The sequence below is a fragment of the Hypanus sabinus genome, chromosome 15, assembly GCF_030144855.1.
Source record: "Hypanus sabinus isolate sHypSab1 chromosome 15, sHypSab1.hap1, whole genome shotgun sequence".
NCBI lineage: Eukaryota > Metazoa > Chordata > Chondrichthyes > Myliobatiformes > Dasyatidae > Hypanus > Hypanus sabinus.
The window spans coordinates 8,070,333-8,090,624 of record NC_082720.1 but is presented as its reverse complement, the minus strand read 5'-3'; the positions used below and the strand labels follow the sequence as shown (position 1 = coordinate 8,090,624).

The following is a 20,292-nucleotide window of genomic DNA, read 5'->3' as shown; positions in this document are numbered from 1 at the left end:
TTATTTTATTTTGAGTTCTCTCTACAGTTGTTTGCAAAGGTGTTCAGGAGGTTAACTTTTAACTACTGATGAAAGATCCTTAACTCTGCTTCTTCTTCTGCAGTTGCCTTCTGACCTGCTGAATGTTTCTAAAACTTTCTGTTCCAATGATCTTTAATGACTGGAGGGCTATGGACTGTTGGATCACTAGAATCTATCGCCAGGACTTGTCTGAATTGTCATTGAAACAGCTTAGCACACCTTCCCCTCCTGGCTTTCAGCAAACTCCAGAATGAAATGTCTGTCAGACAATTTTCTTCTGCTATAGGACTCCTGTAAAAGCAAAAGTCACATAATCCTTTGAAGAACAGGTCACTAGCCAGCAAGTTATTTTTTGGCCAATAATTTATAATGAAATGATCTGTCAGTAAGCTTTCTTGATTCTCCTCCCCCACCCCATCTGCACTGTTCACTTGTGGATATAAATATTAATACTGAGCATGTGGAGTTCTTATTCTCCCCGTCTCACGGCTGATCAATAATTACATTAACTCCTGCAGAGATAAATTGAACTTCTATGTCTGCCACCAGTTCATTGGGAATATTTTACTTGGTAATTTCAGGGTCCCTGCATCAAGGAAAATGTGGCATAATACTGTTGGGAGAGGCAGCAACTCAGATGTTACCTTAGCAACTCAAATTTGGACCCTGTTTAAAATAAAATGCTTGCATTTTGTACAGTGTTATTACTTTGAAACACTACCAATCTTTTCAAACATTGGTCTTCTAGATGATGGGAGAGGGACTGACAAAACTGGAAAGAACTTGATCAGATTTTGATGAAAAAGAATCACTGGGTTAACATTCCAGGCCATTATTAATATGTAAACCAACCAACGTGCAGGAAGCAGCCCATGAGGAAAATATTTCTTCGCCAGTTTTGCATTAACTGCCAATTAACCTTTAATAGTCAGCAATCAGACTCTCATCTATAATGTTGCCTCATTCCTTCAAGGATTTAGAAGATTTTTAAAAATTACAGATTTCACATTAATAAATACTTCTCTATTTTCCTTTGTCATTTTTCTTCCTCAATTTAATCTGTATTTCTCTGTTTCTCTCTGTATGCACTGTATGTTGACTTAAATTCTCTTTCTCCAAAATACAGCATTTTTCAAATCTTTAATCTGCAATAGTAAAGAGATGTACTGATGGGCTCCTGTACTTTCTGAAGTCTCTGGCACTGTATTGCTCTCGAGTATCTCTGAACAGTTTGTACTTCTACCAGCTTCACAGACCCATCTAGATACCATGATCTGTCACAAGATTTACTGATCTAGAAAAACATGTTATAGAACCATACGTCCTCTTAGATGCTGTGTATGACGTAAATACCTACCTAAATGTTGTCTCATTTTTAACTGTATTTGTGGTTATAAATGACAATAAACTGAATCTGAAATGCCACATTTTCCACACAGCAGTATCCCACTAACAATAAAAGAGCAACGAGGTAAATTATTGGCTTTACCCTAAATTGACAACTGGGAGAATAATATCTGTTTACCTCTCGTAATCCACAGGAGGTTGAATGAACTAGGAGTGTCTGCAGTGCCCAACCTTACTCCTTGTTATACTGATGACTGCAAGGCCAGATTTTGCTCCAACTCCATCTACAACCTTGTTGATGACATCACCATAGTGGCCAAATTTCAAACAAAGGGCTGGAGTACAGGAAGGAGATAGAGAGCCTTGTGGCATGGTGTCATAATAACTGCCTTTCTCTCAATGTCAACAAAACTGCCAGTTAGAGATCAATCACTAACTAGAGAAAATCTACAGATGCTGGAAATCCACACAACGTACACACAAAATGCTGGAGGAACTCAGCAGTCTAGGCAACATCTATGGAAAAAAGTACAGTCAGTGACTTTGGGCAGGGGGGGCTGGGGGCTGGTGTACTTGTTCCTATTTATAGTAGTGGTGTAGAGTTTGAACGTTGAGAGTTTCAAGTACCTAGGAGGGAGCATCACCTGTCCTGGTCCACCACATGGCACAATGAAGGTATGCCAGTATCTCCACTTCTTCAAGTGGCATATCCCCTATGATTCTCACTAATTTTTAATTGACACACAAGAGAAAGTATCCTGGAAATCATAAACACAAGCATCAAGGTTTGGTATAGGAATGGCTCTGCTCATGATTGTAAGAAACTGCAGAGAGATGTGAACATCATTGAAACCAACCTCCCCTCCAAGGACTCTTGCATGATAAAATTAACTCTTCACCTCATAACATACCTCTTCATGGCATAGAGAGTACAGCACAGAAACAAGTCCTTCGGCCCATCGAGTCCATGTCGAACCATGGCCTTGCACCTTGCCTGTGTTACGTACTCGTGACACGTGACAGTGGTACCCTTGTCACGTGACTGGGGTTGAAGCTATACTGGACTTGAGGTAATGGTCTTGTGATGGTGGAGTGATGTCACTTTCCCGCCAGTAGAGGTCATGTGACAGGTTTTTTTTACATGGTATAAAAGGAGGACCCCTCCTTGTGAGGAGGGGCAGTTCGTGGCTGGATTTGCCATGTTGACTTCATGCCACTGCGTGATTTAATGTGATGACGCAGTTTAGTTGAAAGATGAAGTTTTACCTAATGCCTAAAGTTTAAAAGGTCATTGCCAGCAGTTTCTTTACAATACTGCTAGTTGAGAATCAGTGGAGAATGAAGATCGGAGTTCGGGAGTTAAAGATCGAGGAGAATCGATTTCGACGGTGAAACAGGTTCGACCTTGTTTGATCCTTATTCGGAAGGAATTCGTTGACTGTTCTCATGTTAATCCCTGCGAAATAGCAGAAAGGATTGGGAATAGTTCTGTAAAGGAAAGGTCAGTGCCTTTAAGCCGTTTTGTTTCGTAAATTCTTTGTGGGAAAAAGTTCGATCTTGGGAACCGAAGCAACACGACGTGAAAGAGAATTTAAATTGTCTTAAAAAGTCTCTCCCTTAAATGGACTGTGAGCATTTTGAACTTTTGGCAATACTACTTTAAAGAACTGTTTTTGCAACATCGCTTTAAGAACTGTGTAAGTTGCCACACAGCAGCTGGTTTCCGATTACGTTAGTGATTTGTTTACTTTTGGGAGTTTTTTTTCCAGTGTTTAATAAACACGTTATTTGTTATAAAAACTCCTGCCTAACTCTTATATTTATTGTTGCCTGAATCCGTAACACCTGCTTTCACTGCATCTTCTCCATAACTGTAACACTATTCTGCATTCTCTTGTTGCTTTTCCTTTATACTAACTCAATCTATTGACTTGATGAAAAAATCTGCATGGATGTGACATGTGACAAGAATAAACCAATTTACCACCACACTCATGCAGGAGATAGTTTTATTCTAAAGACAGTTGACATGTTTCTAAGGTAAAGTGCAATGAATGAATAGAATAATGTGACAATTGGGTAAAGTTCTGTCCTGAGAAGGGCTTCAGGAATATGGGAAATACTAGAGTAAGTGTTACCTACTCCGAAGAGAGAAATGTGTTTATTGAGCAGAACAGCTCTTCCCTTAACGTTCCAAGTTTATACCAGTATTCTCCTGAAACAACTTAGCTAAGTGCTAACAATGTCATACTTACTGCAGAAAAATCACACAAGTTCAGGATCAAAGTAATATCTTACAACCAGTTATTTTAAAACCTGCTCCTCCCTGAGGGCAACTGACACGGACTCTAATTTCAAATCATTGCTCAAACACTCCCCAAAATTAAATGCAGACTTTAACAAAAATGATAAGCTCCTTGTTCTCTTTTACTAAAACTTCACACTTTCAACAATCCACATGCCCTGATCCCTTTCCCAGACACTACACTAAGTTTCTCTTCATATGTTCCATTTTACCATTCCTTTCCATCTGATGGTCGCTTTTCTTTACTTCATAGAGGGGAAGGGGGAGCAATAAAGGATGAATTGTTGAACAAGGAACAGTAATTATTTAGCTGTAAATTTATTCAAGATTTCAAGAATTACAGCTGCCTTCCCCAAGCCCAGTCCTTTTTTAATCCTCCCTGCCACCTTCTACTCCTTTGACCATTGCGGCTCACTTTAATGTTCTTTCTGAGTTGTTCCACTTCTATTGTCCTGCGCCTGTTATAAACACAGAGTGCTAACTCTCCAGTTAGGTGCAGAGCTTTTAAAGTACTGGTCAGGGATTAATAATCTAGCAGTCCTTGAACTGCCCCACTTGTGCTTGTTCCCTACCTACACAATCTATGTACTGAATCAGGAAGGGACACCTTGTCACCATCTGTTTTCAATACGATCGGAAGCACAGACATCAGATCATACATGTATGATGATGATACTCAATATCACAGCTACATCACCTCTGCCTGCTCCTGTAAACCTCTCCAAATGCCTACTTATCAGCTGTGGCTCTCTGGACAGCATTCACACCTGGTAAACTGGAAGCTGGTGGACTTCAGCTCCACACTGGAGACTGAGCATATGGGGCAACAGTGGCATAGCTGGTAAAGTCACGGTCTCACAGCTCCAGTAGCTTGAATTCAATCATGTGCAGGTTGCACATTATCTTTATAACTGTGTAATTTTCCTCTTGAGACAGCAACCCCTTTTCTGGGAGACTTACAATTCCTTCTGAGCAACTGTGAACCTGGAAGACTGCAGACAGGGATACAGGATTTTGTCCATTCCACTGTTAGGAAGTCAAAGTCAAAGAGGAGTTTTTAACATATGCGCAAATATGTATATGCAGAGGTGCAACAGAAATATAACAGAAACAGGATCATCACAGGCATATATAACATTCCCAAAAAAACTAAGGATAAACGATACAAAAATTTATAGAGGAAGAAAGTATTTAGAAAAAAAAGTGGTTATAGTGTTGCTATACAGTCATGTCAGTTTGTTCAAGAACCAAATGTTGAAGGGAAGTAGCTGTTCTCAATCCTAATGGTGTGGGACTTTAGGCTTCTGTAGATCCTGCCCGATGGTAGTTGCAAGAAGATGGCATGCTGAATGGTGAGGATCTTTGATTATAAATTACATCCATCTATAAACTGGAGAAGAGATTCTCACACAGCATACAGTGGTTGCTTAGCTAACTTTCAGCTACTGAATCAGGCTGACAATTTATGTCCGCTTGCCTGGGTGACAGAATGGTGCAGCAGGTAGTGCAATCACTTCGTCTCTCTAGGAATCCAGATTCAATCCCAATCTCTGTTGAACTTGCATATTCTCCCTGTGGGTTTCCACTGGGTGCTCCAGTTTCCTCCCACCAATGTTCCCTCTAATATGCAATAACCAGTCTGCACAAAAATCTTGTGCTATGCAATTTTTTTTGCCCAGTGACAACATGTTCACATTGAATTTTATATAGAGAGCTAGCAAAACTCTATCAGGTAAGAACTTTGATCTCTTCTGGGTTTGATAGTTTTCGGTCTCGTTCATGTGCACTCTCACGAAACAAAAATAACAGGCCTGTGGTGGGTAATGAAGGATATTCTTGCACACTGTCCATTGTGATCTGCTTGCTAAATGATGTTTCACGTTTCCAAATATCTCTCTACTTTGTCACACCTGCAAATTCTCCAGCAACTTTTGCATCATGACAATACACACAGGTAAAACCAGTTTCTCTATTGTACATAAATATTTATTGTAACTGCACGTTCCTGACCTCATGAGCTTTCAATAGAGCAATTTCTACTGTTTCATTAAGCTATTGTACTTCATACCCTTTGCTTCTTTGGAATTTGACATAGTGAATCAATGATTTCTTCAATAAAAACAGTATAATAAGCCAGTTCTAAAATCTGCAGACAAATCATCATAAACTCCACATTGTCAACACCTTCTGCACCAGAAACTGGAAAAGGAACTGTGATTATATATGATCACAAAATATACTTAACATGCCAACGAGGTAGGGGGTTGACAACCTTTTGTGTGCAATTTAAATTCCTTTGTGCGCTAGTAGCACACACCTTAGAGGGAACATTGCTCCCACCTCCCATTGACATGCAGGTTGGTAGGTTAAACTGGTTGTTATAAATTGTCCCTAGTGAACAGACAAGTGGTGGAACCTGATGAGAATAAAAGGGAATTCAACTAAATAGGTTAGGGTTAGTACGGGCTCAGTGGACTGCATGATCTATTATTCTATAATCTGGGTAGCTTCCAGTGCAAGGCTGTAATGGATACAAGAGATCCCACAGCAATATTCACAAGAAAACATTCAAACACTGTAGGTATTCTGGGGGTGGGGGGGAATCTTTCATCCAACATCACTAAAACAGAGTACGATGCTGTTACTGGGAACTCATGCAGCCAAGTTGCTATCTAATCAGCTACAAATCACGTAGGGTGGGAGAAAGGGAGGCTCCCAAATATCAGATTCAAGTTTTAGGTCATTGCTCACAGAATGGAGTAACCCCCTATTAATTTTTGCATTGCCTCAAGGGATGTTAGCCATGATTAGCAGAGAGAGCAGCTATTTGATCATTTGAATCCCAAATCTCTGAATTGGGATAAATGTAACATTTTTTGATTCTCACAAATTAAATATAAGGCCATAAGGTATAGGAGCAGAAGTATAGGCCCATCGAGTCTGCTCCACTAGTCAATCATGGGCTGATCCAATTCTTCCAGTCATTCCCACTCCCCTGCTTTTACCTCATACCCTCTGATGCCCTGGCTAATCAAGAACCTATCTATCTCTACCTTAAATACACCCAATGACTTGGCCTCCACAGCCGCTTGTGGCAACAATTCCACGGGTTTACCACCCTCTAACTAAAGTAATTTCTCCGCATCCCTGTTCTAAATGGACGTCCTTCAATCCTGAAGTTGTGCCCTCTTGTCCTAGAATCCCCTACCATGGGAAATAACTTCTCCATATCTAATCTGTTCAGGCTTTTTAACATTCGGAATGTTTCTATGAGATCCCCCCTCATTCTCCTGAACTTCAGGGAATTCAGCCCAAGAGCTGCCAGGTATTCCTCATACGGTAACCCTTTCATGCCTGGAATCATTCTTGTGAATCTCCTTTCAACCATCTCCAATGTCAGTACATCTTTTCTACAATAAGGAGCCCAAAACTGCACAAAATACTCCATGAGTGGTCTCATGAGTGCCTTATAGAGCCTCAACATCACATCCCTGCTCTAGAAATGAATGCCAACATTGCTTTCATCTTCTTCACCACTGACTCAACCTGGACGTTAACCTTTAGGATATCTTGCACAAGGACTCCCAAGTCCCTTTGCATCTCTGCGTTTTGAATTCTCTCCCCATCTAAAAAATAGTCTGCTCGTTTATTTCTTCTATCAAAGTGCATGACCATACACTTTCTAACATTGTATTTCATTTGCCATTTCTTTGCCCATGCCCCTAAACTATCTAAGTCTCTCTGCAGGCTTTCTGTTTCCTCAACACTACCCGCTCCTCCACCTGTTTTTGTATCATCGGCATATTTAGCAACAATCCGTTAAACCCATAGTCCAAATCATTGACCTGCATCATAAAAATATATGTTTTTTTCTGCGGCCAGCAAATAATTAATTCCCTAACAATCATCATCCTTTTCATCAGCAGCTACTGCTGTACGGCCAAAGTTTTTGTCAAATGCTTGCATCTTTTTCTTTAAGAGTGGCATCCATCACTGTGTGCAAGGCAAAATTGTGCATGCATGCCAACTGAAAGTTGGAAATTATTTGGCATTTACTGCTCCAAGCATGATGCTACTGCTCCAACATTGCACTGGTACCACATCCAGAACAACATCTCCCATTTCCTGGAAAGACAACTCAGTCCTGGCAGAAGCTCTTGCTTGAGGCTACATTCCTTCCACTGCTTTTATCAGCCACTGCTTTATAACTACACACCCACCGAAATGTGACCTTTCTCACACCCAACTACGATATCCACCGAGTCACAAACAATTGGCAGAAATGGTCTGGAAGTAAGTGCAACAAGGCTTTTGGCTTTGCACCCCAGAGGAGTTGCCCTAATTCATAAAATTCTGCTTTACTAAACTATTTGCCAGACAGGAAATGAACTAATATTTCAGAACAGCTGAGTGGTTACCAATAGCAACATGTGCATTAAGATACATCCAAGGCTTGAACATATACTCACAATGTTACTTGTGGAAAATTTTACACTTGATGAGCCTAACATTGAACAATTTACAATATCCAAGTTTAGAAACCTATTTAATACTAGCACATAATAGCATATGATAAAAATGGAACAGCATGGGCAGGTGGGAGAAAACAGAGCTAATGTAGGAACTTAATGAGCTCTTTGTATTAACATTGGGAGAACATCTAAATAAAGTGAAAATAGAGGTGCTTGCAATGTAAAGCATCATTCAAGGTAAGGTAGCTATTGAGATTTTCTTGGACTCGAGTTCATAAGTGCACCAGTGTTCAGTTAAACAAATGAGTAAAGTCATTCTTGCAACTTTTAACCTTTTAATTGAACAATTCATGATAGATATGTTAATGCTTCGTACTGATGTCACAATAGTATCATCTGGATTGAGGTAACTTGTGGAAAAGTACCATAACATTGATTTGAACTGTACTACTGCCATCCTACTTCCATACATCTAAAGCCTGCCTCAGATGAAGTCAGGATTATTAGTGAAAGTTGCCTCGCATGCTCCAGCTGTGACTATGTGACACCTTTACAACAGTTTCATGAAGTTACATTCTAATTTACTGATAGTCCTGTTGCAGAACTTTGACCTGAAACGTTGACAATTTCTTTTCCCCACAAATGATGCTTAACCCGCTGTTCCTCCAGCAGATTGTTTGTAGATCCAAATTCTAGCATCTGAAATCTCTTGCAACTCTCATTTACTTTTGGCTAATTCCCATCTTTCCTACACAGAAATGCTAACTCCTTGCTCCAGCATTGATCAAAGGCCACGAGAAACCCTTCATTTCATTGTCTGAGTGCACTTTTCTCAGGTGCAGGTCTTGCTGAATGAGTGCTAGGAGACTACCTTGCTACAAAGGACCATAATCTGCTCCATTCCAGTGGTTGGATGATAATCAGATTATAAACAAGGAAGGCTTTTCTTAAGTCATGGCTTGCAGCATTCACAATATTGCCCGTTGTGTTGGCTGAAATGCATTTATATAAGACAGACTAGGGATCATACTTGGAGCCTGTTGATCTGTGCAGCCTTTGCTAGACTTCGCCTTGAAGGCTATTAGGAAATTTAGCCAATGTGCTTACATCCCACTTGGTGTGTTTCAGATTCACAATTATTAGCAGCTCTGGAGGACTAACTCACTCTTCATCTGCTGAAGATGCATTTAATTGCAAAAATTGGAAGTCAAGATGGTGCCAGTGACCAATAGGGAAATGTTGCAGGCAACTTACAAAACTGTTAGATACTCTTCTACTTCCTCTTCTGAACTGTGATTGATTGCAGCCTGTAATTCCCCTTTTAAGGATGTACTTTTGAGCTGACACTGGCGTTATTGTAATCTCCTGGGGAATTTGGCGAACTAGTTTCTCGAGAGAGCTGCAGAGGAGGCCATCACTGGGGGTGTAGGCTATGTTGACCCCTGATGGTGGAAGTCAATTCCATGGTCCGTTCCATTACTCGAGTTGAGCAAGATTAAGATCGCCAAGGATGAGAGCAGAAAAGAGACAGATGTTCAGCTGTCTCCCTCTCTTCTTGCTGCTTCCATCAGGCAGGAGGTGCAGAAGTCCTGGGTCCCATGTGGCCAGGTTTGGAAATAGCTGCTATCCTGCAGCCCAGGCCCCGGGACAGGTTCAAACAAGTACTGCAGCTCTGGACTAACTTTCAGCGACTCTGCAGTTCATGGTCCATGTGTTTTTGTTTACATATTGTGCAATTTGATCAAGGCACTTTAGCACTGAAATAACTCTGCAGTGATTGCCTACAACCACTGTAGTCACCTCTGCACTGAACTGGCTCTGTGTCTGTGGATTCACTTTCAGGATTCTGCAGTTAATTTTGGGTTTTATTTGTTTACTTGACCAATTTGTTCTTTTGTTCACACATTGTGATTTGATGGTCTTATGTGAGTTTGCATTTTAATGGGTTCTCTTTCTTTGTTTGGCGACTGCCTGCAAGAAGATGAATCTTATGGTTGTATATTGTTCACATACTTTGATAGTAAATGTTCTTTGAATTTTGAAACTTGTCTATACACCTCAAGAACGCACAACCAGCAATGAAACAGATGGCCCCACAACTTGTTTACAACTATAAACAGAAAATACTGGAAACACTCTGCAGAACTGATGACCCTTCACCTTTGATCTAAACTGGTTTCTTTCTCCAGAGACGCTGCCTGATCCGTTGCATATTTAAAACATTTTCCATTTTCTTTTCATAGTTTCAGCATTTGTAGTTTTTTTTTGCTTACTGTTGATTGGGGAACAAATGATCCTCAGGCAATTGTTGCACTTTTTATTTGAAGTACTTACTTGCTATGATGCAGTTTAAGATCATTCAGCCGAGGCTCAGTGGCAAAATTCTATTTTTCCTTAAATCTATCTAAGGAGATATAAATACTCAACAACTCACTCAGCATCACAACACAGAGTGGGAGTAGGGCCCTGGAGAAAAGGCTAAACACAGGATTCCCGAGCTTAATACACTGCAGCTTACTCAAGATATAATATGCATCATAATAAGAACTTGTACTCAAGACAGGGTAAGGTCACTTCAGAAATTACTCAACATGCATTGGAAATGAAACATTAAACACTTAAACATTAAAAATTAAACACTTCAATGTCTCACCTCTAAGCTGTGGTGTGGCTTACAGTTCAATAAATGACCTTACCCGCAGGGTTGTAATGGTGGACGGATCTTTGATTCTGCCATCTTCATCTTTTAAGTTATATCCTTCTGGTCTTTTGTCCCGCTCGCTGATCTTCCATAGTTTGACTGTCTTATCTATTTACAAACAATTAATACTGCGTTATCCTGGAGATTTACATTATTTATAAAGCAAACTATTTTTCTGCTCTCTCAAGATGAAGAGTCTTTGACCAGAAACTTTGACTCCATTTCTCTCTCTGCAGATGCTGCCTGACCTGCTGAGTATTCACAGCATTTCGGTTTTACTTCAGATTTCCAGCATCTCCATGTTTACATTTCCTTACATAGCATTGTCCCTGTGAAAGTCTGGCCTGCTGATTCAAGCATGTCATTCAAATTACCCTGCAATCTGTGACAAACGTCACTAAAAATCCCTGCGTGAAGTGCAATCATCTTTCTCCTTTCTGATCTATCTGTAGAGCTCACTCCTTGGAATAAATCCTGGTATGTTTACGCTTCATTTCACTCACAAATGGTTAGTAGAATACAAAGTGAACTATGGAATTGAATTAACACAGTAGCAGAGCTGAAGAGGTATTGAGGATTTCTGAAAGTTATACAATCCATTTGGCTCTTCCATGGTGCCTTCACACTCGGCCAAGGTTCCCAACTGAAACTTCATCCCCATCACTCATTCCCCTTTATCCATGTGTCCTCTCTGTAAATTAAACCATGAAGAGCCATGATTGATGAGAAGGTAGGCTGCATTACCTATACAATGGCCTAATAGATATAATATGCTATTTGATAAGAACATGTGGCTAATTAGCTCACAGAACCTGCTCCGCAATTCAATCATGGCTGATGCTTTCTAAACTCCATTCTCCTGGCTTCTCCTGTAACCATTAATGTCCTAACCAATTAAGAACTTACTAATCTCTGCCTTAACTACACCCAATGATTTGGTCTCCACAGCCCTCCATGGCAATGAATTCTACAGATTCACCACCCCTGGCTGAAGAAATTCCTCTTCATCTCAGTTTTAAAGGGACGTCTCTTTATTCTGAGGCTGTGCTCATGGATCCTAAACTCTCCTATAAATGGAAATTCTATCTCCACATTCACTCAATTTTGGTCTTTCTGTATCTGTTACATTTCAATAAGATACTCCCTCATCCTCGGAACTCCATTGAGCAGAGGTTCAGAGGTTAAACTTTTCATTCCTGGGATCGATCGTGGCTGTGGATTTCTTCTGGTCCCTCTCCAGAACCACCACATCAGCAGGATCAAAAATTGCTCACAATATTTCAAATGCAGTGTAAGCAAAACCATATAAAGCTTGTGGGTGAGCCATTTTAATGATCCATATCAAAAAATCATCAACCAGCCCTCCATCACGTTTGTTGTCATTGACCGTAGAAGCATGATTACATAGATTGCAATATCACATTCTCTTCCTCTCAGTGGGGGTATATATTGTTTCCTGCTAATCCTTCGCTGAAACATGTATTTCTTTCTTTTTCAATCTTTTTATTGTTGTTATTAATATCAACAAAATAAAATTGATACATAGATAATGGGATTACAAACATACACATTTCAACTGAACATGAAAGAATACATAAGCAATGATTACAGTATAAATGAGTATTCCCAAATCATGGACGATACAATATAGAAATAAACAAGGCAAACCTAGATATATCATAATATATAATTAAAAAAACAGAAAAAAGAAAAAGAAACAAAAACTATGCAAAAAAACTAATCTAATAATCTAGTCACTAATAAGAAAAAAAACAACAAAGGAAAAAAGAGAAAAAGAAAAACTGGAAAATCAAATAGGCTTGGGTCATATTACATCATATGAAAATATTGAATAAATGGTCTCCATACCTTTTCAAATTTAAGTATCAAATACACCACTTCTAATTTTTTCTAAATTTAAACATAACATAATTTGAGAAAACCAATGAAATACAGTAGGAGGATTAATTTCCTTCCAATTCAACAAAATAGATCTTCTAGCCATTAGTGTAAGAAACGCAATCATTCGACAGGCGGAAGAAGATAAATGAAGTTAGTCCATCATTGGTAAACCAAAAATTGCGGTAATAGGATGGGGTTGTAAATCAATGTTCAATACCGCAGAGATAATATCAAAAATATCTTTCCAATATTTTTTCAAAAGCGGACACGACCAGAACATATGAGTTAAAGATGCTATTTCAGATTGACATCTATCACAAATAGGATTTATATAGGAATAAAAATGTAAATGAATAAAAATGTATAAAAATGTAAATGTACTTGAAACATGTATTTGCATCCTGTCATTTCTTGGTTGCGAATACTGCATCCAATAAGATCTGAGACATCAAAGACTGTTCTTTTTTATATAAATATAGAACCAAATATAATCTGTGGAAAAGTCAAATAACACAGGATGCGTACAGTATTTAAAATGGGTGGGGAAATTTAAAGGAGTTGTGTAGGGCAATAGATTTTTACAAAGAGGGCTAGGTGTCTAAAAGAAGCTGCTGGGGTAGTGCTGGAAGCACTTACAATAGGGGCTCTTGAGGCTTTTAAATAAATACATTTATCTCCAGGGAATGGTGGGATGTTCATGCAGAAGTCAGCTATTTTAAATTGGCATCATGTTTGAACACAGACATTGTGGGCCAAAACGCCTGGTCCTGTGTGGTTCTGTCCTATGTTCTATAATTTATTTCATAAGGTTTGCTTGTCAAAGTGTCCAATCTCTAATTCCCAAAGACTGGAGTACAGCCTTCATAGGCTGGTAACCTGACTTCACTCTTCAGACTATGACATGCAAGAAAAGAGGTACTTGGTTCAATGTAGAGTATTGAAACTGACAGCTGTTTTGATAACCACACTGAAATTCCTACAGGGATGACTTTGGTGGAGAAGAGTGGGTTGACGTTCTTTTGGCTTGCTGACAGGAAACTTTATACCTAAGCATAAGAACAGGAGCAGAGCTCAGGCCCTGAAATCAGAGCTCCATCCTGATAGGTGATGTATGTGATGGATGAGTTTAAAATGTTAAAAGAGATTGCAAATGTAGATGCTTAAAACTCCATTAATCTGGCACATTCTGAACTCTGATGGTGCTGTACTGACAGACATTCTAGTTCTTAAGACCATAAGATGTATGAACAGAATTAGACCATTTGGCCCATCAAGTCTTCTCCACTATTCAATGATGACTGATTTATTATCGATGCCATTCTCTTGCCTTCTCCCCATACTATTTGACACCCTTACTAATTGAAAACCTATCAACCTCTGCTTTAGACATATCCAATGACCTGGCCTCCATAGCTATCAATGGCAATGAATTCCACAGATTGATCAACTTTTGTTTAAGAAATTCCTACTCATCTCTGTTCTAAAGAGACATCTTTCTACTCTGAGACTGTGCCCACTGGTCTGAGGCTCCTCCTCTCCATTTCCACTCTACCTGACCCTTTCAATATTCAATAGGATTCAATGAGATTCCACCCCTCCCCGCGCATTCTTCTAAACTCCAGTGAGTACAGGCCCAGAGCCATTGAGCACTCCTCATATGTTAACCCCTTTATTCCCAGGATAGGTTTTGCAAACCTCCTCTAGACCCTTTCCAGTGCCAGCACACGCTTTCTTAGATTAGGGGCCCAAAATTGCTCACAATGCTCCAAGTGCAATATGCCCAGTGCGTCAGTATTGCATTTTTGCTCTTATCTTCTAGACCTCTGGAATGAATGCTAACAATGCACTTGCCTTCCTTACCACCAAATCAACCTGTAGGTTAACCTCCCAACTCCCTGCAACTCTCATTCCTAAATTTGCTCCCCATTTAGACCAGACACTTATGATCTAAGGAAACGGGTTCAATCATCACATAAGAGAGAGTGCAGAAATAAGAAACTCCTTCCAATAACTTGATTGCTGTTGGCGCACAGTAATTTTCTGAGATCAACTCATTTTTCATGCAGATGTCAAAAATATAAAATTAAAACAGAAAATACTTGAAATTCTCAGGCAGTGTGTGTAGAGAGAGATATAATATATAGGTTTTTGCTTGGTAAATTTAATTGAGGTTAGAGAACTAAGCCAGTCAAGCAGAGTTAAGATGTAGATCAGCCATAATCTCATTCTAAAGCAAAACTGGCTGAAGACCATATAAGACCATAAGACCATTTCTCTAATGTCCCTAGACTGGGACAAGTGCAAAACTGCTACATACAAAAATATCATATACCTTCTTATTATTCACAGATCCACAAAGACATTAATTGTTTTGCAATTGATAGGAAATAGCAAATGATAAAACACATGAGACACTTTACAATCTATTACCAATACTATGTTCCTATAACCTACCATTGGTTGACAGAAGAAAGTAGGCTGCATTTTGCTGGGGTAGCCACCTGATTTTATTTATCTTCTCTTCGATCTCAAGACTCTTCAGATAGTCAAACTCTGGTTCATGGCTCTGGAAAGTGCTGTAAACATTGTATTCTCCCCTGCGATGGGACTGGTTTTTACTCTGTGGGCAAATAATAAAATAAATGCATTACTCACAATTTGTCTCAGTATAACCACGTAAAGATAAATATTGAATATTATTATCTGGATTAATAAGATAAATTATTAGAGGGAACAGATTGTTGCACCGATGGAGAGCATGTTTTATAAGGACAGGCTGAGCAAGCTAGAGCTTTCTTTTTAGAGTGAAGGAGGATGAGAGATGACTTGATAGAGAGGCACAAGATAATAAGATTTATAGATAGAAAAGACAGCTAGTATTAGAGAAAAGTATAAGGGATGTCAGAGGTATGGCTTTAATTACACAGAGTGTGGTAAGTGAGTGGTATGCTCTGCTGGGGGTGGTAGTAGAGGCAGATATATTAGGGAGATTTAAGAGACTCTTAATAGGCACATGGATGAAAGAAAAATGGAGAGCTATGTGGGAGGGAGGCATTAGATTGCTCTAGGTGCAGATTCAAAAGTTGATACAATATCGTGGAATGATGGTTGTTGCAGTATCTCAGAAACTGCTGATCTCCTGGAATTTTCACACAGAGCAGTCTCTAGAGTTTCAAAGGTTCATTTTATTATCAAAGTATGTATGTAGAATACAACTCTGAGATTTGTCTTCTCCAGATAGCCATAGAATACAGAAAACCATAGACTAGTTGAAAGAAGACATCAATCCCTCCCACAGAAAAAAGAAAATTAAAGAACTTACAGACCCCAACCCCACCAAACGCTCCCACACACAAAAACTAAAGATCATTCAAACCCCCAGCCCACCAAATCTCAACAAGAAAGAATGGGTCAGAACATGAAAAACAACATAGAACTGAAAGAGGCCAATATGAACTACAGTTAGTCTGAACTACAGTCCAATCCATAAATTTCAGTAACATCTCTGAGAGTATCGGAACCCCAACAACTCTGACTCCGAGGGCAGCAACTCAAACTAGTTGCCCCTCTGAGGGCAGCAACTCGACCAGCGGCCTCTCTGAGGGCAGCAACTTGAACCAGTGGCCCAACCAAGGGGCAGCAACTCGAACCAGTGGCTCCTCCAAGGGCAGTGACTCGAACCAGTGGCCTCTCAGGCTGCAGCAACTCAAACAGTTCAGCATTCAACACCACTGTTCTCTCATGGCTTGGCAAGAAGCTCAGAGACCTCAGCCTTGACCCTGCCTGGATCCTGGACTTCCTGTCAGATCGCTGGCAGGTGGTAAGAGTGGGCTCCCTCATCTCCACCCCTCTGATTTTCAATACAGGAGCCCCTCAGGGCTGTGTACTGAGTGTACTCTCTGTATACCCATGACTGTGTCACCACCCACAGCTCTAATCTGCTAATTAAATTTGCCAATGAAACTACATTGATTAGCCTTATCTCAAACAATAACGAGGTGGCCTACAGGGAAGAAGTCATCTCTCTGATACAGTGGTATCAAGAAAACAACCTCTCCCTCATTGTCTCAGAAACAAAGGAGCTGGTTGTGGATTACAGGAGGAATGGAGACTTTTTCGCTTCACATGGCTGAGGAAGTTTGGTATGGAGTGGTGCAGACAGCACATCTATAGTTGTGAACTTTCCATGATTCAGGACATTTACAAGCACTGGTGTGTAAAAAGGGCCTGTACGATCACTGGGGACCTGAGTCACCTCAACCACAAACTGTTTCAGCTGCTACTATCTGTAAATGGTACCGCAGCATAAATGCCAGGACCAAAAGGACAGCTTCTTCCACCAGGCCATCAGACTGATTAACCCATGCTGATTTGAGCGTATTTCTATGTTACATTGACTGTTCTACTTATTATAAATTACTATGGTTGCACATTTAGACAGAGATGTAACATAAAGATTTTTACTCTTCATGTATGTGAAAGAGGCAAGAAATAAAGTCAATTCAATTCAACCTGCGGACACACCGAGGAAAGAATCAAGAACTAGTGGCCTCCCTGAGGACAGTGACTCAAACTAGCGGGAACCGCTCACTCTCCTTTACATTTGCCTCAACATTTCAATAATCCTTGATGCTTAAACAGCGAGAAACGTAGTCAATCATGGCCCCTTGCCTTGTCTCTGAGCTTCTCCTTGTGTGACCTTGTGCTCACATTTCTCTCCTGAAATGTGGACAGCAGAGTGTGAGATCAGTCGATTGAACTGCATACTGTAAGTCACAGGCTCCAATAGTTTCAAAAACAAAATTAAGATAAAAAGAATAATTAGAAGACATAGAAAAACTGAAATGATTGACTATCTGGAAAATGTCTCCTGAGCAAACGCTGTTCACTGGCACCATCTTGATTGGAAGGAAAAAAGACTTACAGAGATATGTACGAAAAACAAAAAAACATCCAAAGCTGTAGGCAAAAAGTGCTTTGTTCTACAATACCTTGTCAATGAGAGAGATCAGAGGAGAATGGCCAGACTGGTTGAAGCTGGCAGGAAGGCGACAGTAAGTCAAATAACTACGTTACATCAGTGGTGTGAGGAAGAGCATCTCTGAATGCACAACACATCGAACTTTGAAGGGGATGGTGAGGGATAAAATTGGTCGCTTAGAGAATCAGAGTGGACAGCTATGTGGGGAGCCAAAAGAGATGGGGGAGATTTTGAACAATTTCTTTTCATCGGTATTCACTAAGGAGAAGGATATTGAATTATGTAAGGTAAGGGAAACAAATAGGATAGTTACGGAAATTATGATGATTAAAGAAGAGGAAGTACTGGAGCTTTTAAAGAATATAAAAGTGGTTAAGTCTCCGGGTCCTGGCAGGATATTCCCTAGGACCTTGAGGGAAGTTAGTGTAGAAATAGCTGGGGCTCTGACAAAAATATTTCAAATGTCATTAGAAACAGGGATGGTGCTGGAGAATTGTCGTATTGCTCATGTGGTTCCATTGTTTAAAAAGGGTTCTAAGAGTATTATAACCTGGCGAGGAACCTGTAATTCATTCTTGGCACATAAGTCCATGGATGAAAGGTAGATGAACAGTGTTGTGGCAAGGTCAGCAGTGAACAAAGACACGAGTGGCCCCACTCCAGCTCCCAGAAAAGTATTTCCACACACACTGCTTGTATAATGAACACACACTTTTCATCACACAACATTGCATGTGTTGCTGCCTCTCTGCTAGAATGCAAAAACAAATTTCCCCAATTCTGCTGAATGATCACAGATCTGAAAGATTAACTCATTTTTTTTCTCTCTACATGGATGTTGCCTGATTTGCTGTGTATTGCCAGCATCTTCTGCTTCTATTTCATCTACCTAGTGTGTAGAATAATGCAATCTCATATCGCAGCTTCATTATCACGGGAAAATCACAAATACTCTTGGTCCTCTGTCTAATTGAGTCCATTGATGTACACTGCAAGGCATAGTAAGCTGTCATGATTCCTACTCAACGAATGCCCTGGAGCATGCATCGGCTGAGCAGCAACTTTACAGTGCCTTGACAAAGTATTCAGCCCCCACAAATATTTACACATTTTACTGGCTCATTTTCTAAATCTAAAATTTATGAAGTAGCTTTCTTTGAGCTATCTACAAAACATTGTGCACCATGTCAAGAGAAATTCAAAAAAAAAATCCAAAACCTGTCAACAACTTACTAAGAATTAAAACCAAAAATTCTGAGGCTAAAAAAGTGTTCATCCCCTTTGTAATTGACTTCTGGTGGAGATGGTGCCTGTGTATAATGCTTCTTCAGTCAACATCTTCTGTATGGATCATGAAACCATCTTTTTCATTTCTATTATGTCATCCACATTTGTTTTTTATCTTGGATGTGGTTCTGGAACAGTTGCGAGTCTGTGATTTGCTGTTTGGGTGTTCCAGCACTCTGCAGTCTCCCAGAGGATTCCAGCAGGTAGGGGCAGCGTGCATGAACCTCAAGCCCGTGAGCCGATGTTTGACTCCATTTCGCCAATTAAAGTGACGAGAGAGATTGAAACATCGAAGCGAATGTGGAAGCTTGGAGATCATTTGGGTGCTTCACCACTCTGCAATCTCTGAGAGGATTCCGGGAAACAGAGGCAGGCTGCAGGGCAGGGCGCGTGCCAATGTTTGGTTCTATTTCACCGAGGAAAGCTTTCATTGTGTGTTGACTAAAGTGATTGTGGAGGGTGAGCACCGACTTCCTGCCTTTTGATCACTGAGAATTGCTCTGCTACGCTGTCAGAGAGGGGAGAGCCTGCTGCTGTGTCCAGAGAATGTTGCCAGGTTTTCTGCATTTTGGATGTGGACATGGACTATAGACTTTTCTTGGTCTGATAATTTTTTTGTATTCTGTGTTTCTTGTCTGATCTTTCTCTTTTTTTTTGTGCAGAGGGGGGAATCTGAGGCTCTATGTGCCTGTTCTGTTTTTGTACACTTTTTTGCATGGAGAAGTGGGATTTGGGGGTTAATAATTGTGTGGCCTTTCTTTTCTTTCTTGGTTTCATGGCTACCCAGAGAAGATGAATTTCAGAGTTGTATACCTTGATAATAAATGAACCTTTGAACCTTTAATTACTACACTGACAATCCTCGTGTGCAGTATACTTACCCAATTTGCTGATGTAGAAAATTAGAGGATCATTGTTTTCAATGAATTCATAAGACTAAATACCCCCTTTCTCTGTAAGGTCCAACTGTATGGTAAATTTTCAACACACCAAACCAAAATGAAGACAATAGAGCAGTCAAGACAAGTCAGAGAAATTACAGTAAACACAAAGTACACTGCAGATGCTATGGTCAAATCAACACGTACAAACAAGCTGGATAAACTCAGCAGGTCGGGCAGCATCCGTTGACATTGTCTGTCCTGACGAAGGGTCTCAGCCCGAAACGTTGACTGTTCATTTCAATGGATGCTGCTTGACCTGCTGAGTTCATCCAGCTTGTTTGTAAGAGAAATTACAGGCAGTCCCCAAGTTACGTACGCGTTCCATTCCTGAG

The 20,292-nt window shown here is 40.1% G+C and overlaps 1 protein-coding gene across 3 annotated transcripts in view; it reads right to left on the bottom strand.

The window, feature by feature from the left end:
- Window positions 1–20,292, bottom strand: part of LOC132405289 (serine/threonine-protein phosphatase 2A 55 kDa regulatory subunit B beta isoform) — a 778,563-nt gene that overhangs the window by 108,728 nt on the left and 649,543 nt on the right. For all 3 annotated transcript variants that reach the window (XM_059989972.1, XM_059989973.1, XM_059989974.1), the window contains 2 exons: window positions 15,203–15,368; window positions 10,842–10,954 (listed from right to left, as the gene is read on the bottom strand). In XM_059989972.1, coding sequence (XP_059845955.1) covers window positions 10,842–10,954; window positions 15,203–15,368 — 279 coding nt within the window. The remainder of the gene's footprint in view (window positions 1–10,841; window positions 10,955–15,202; window positions 15,369–20,292) is intronic.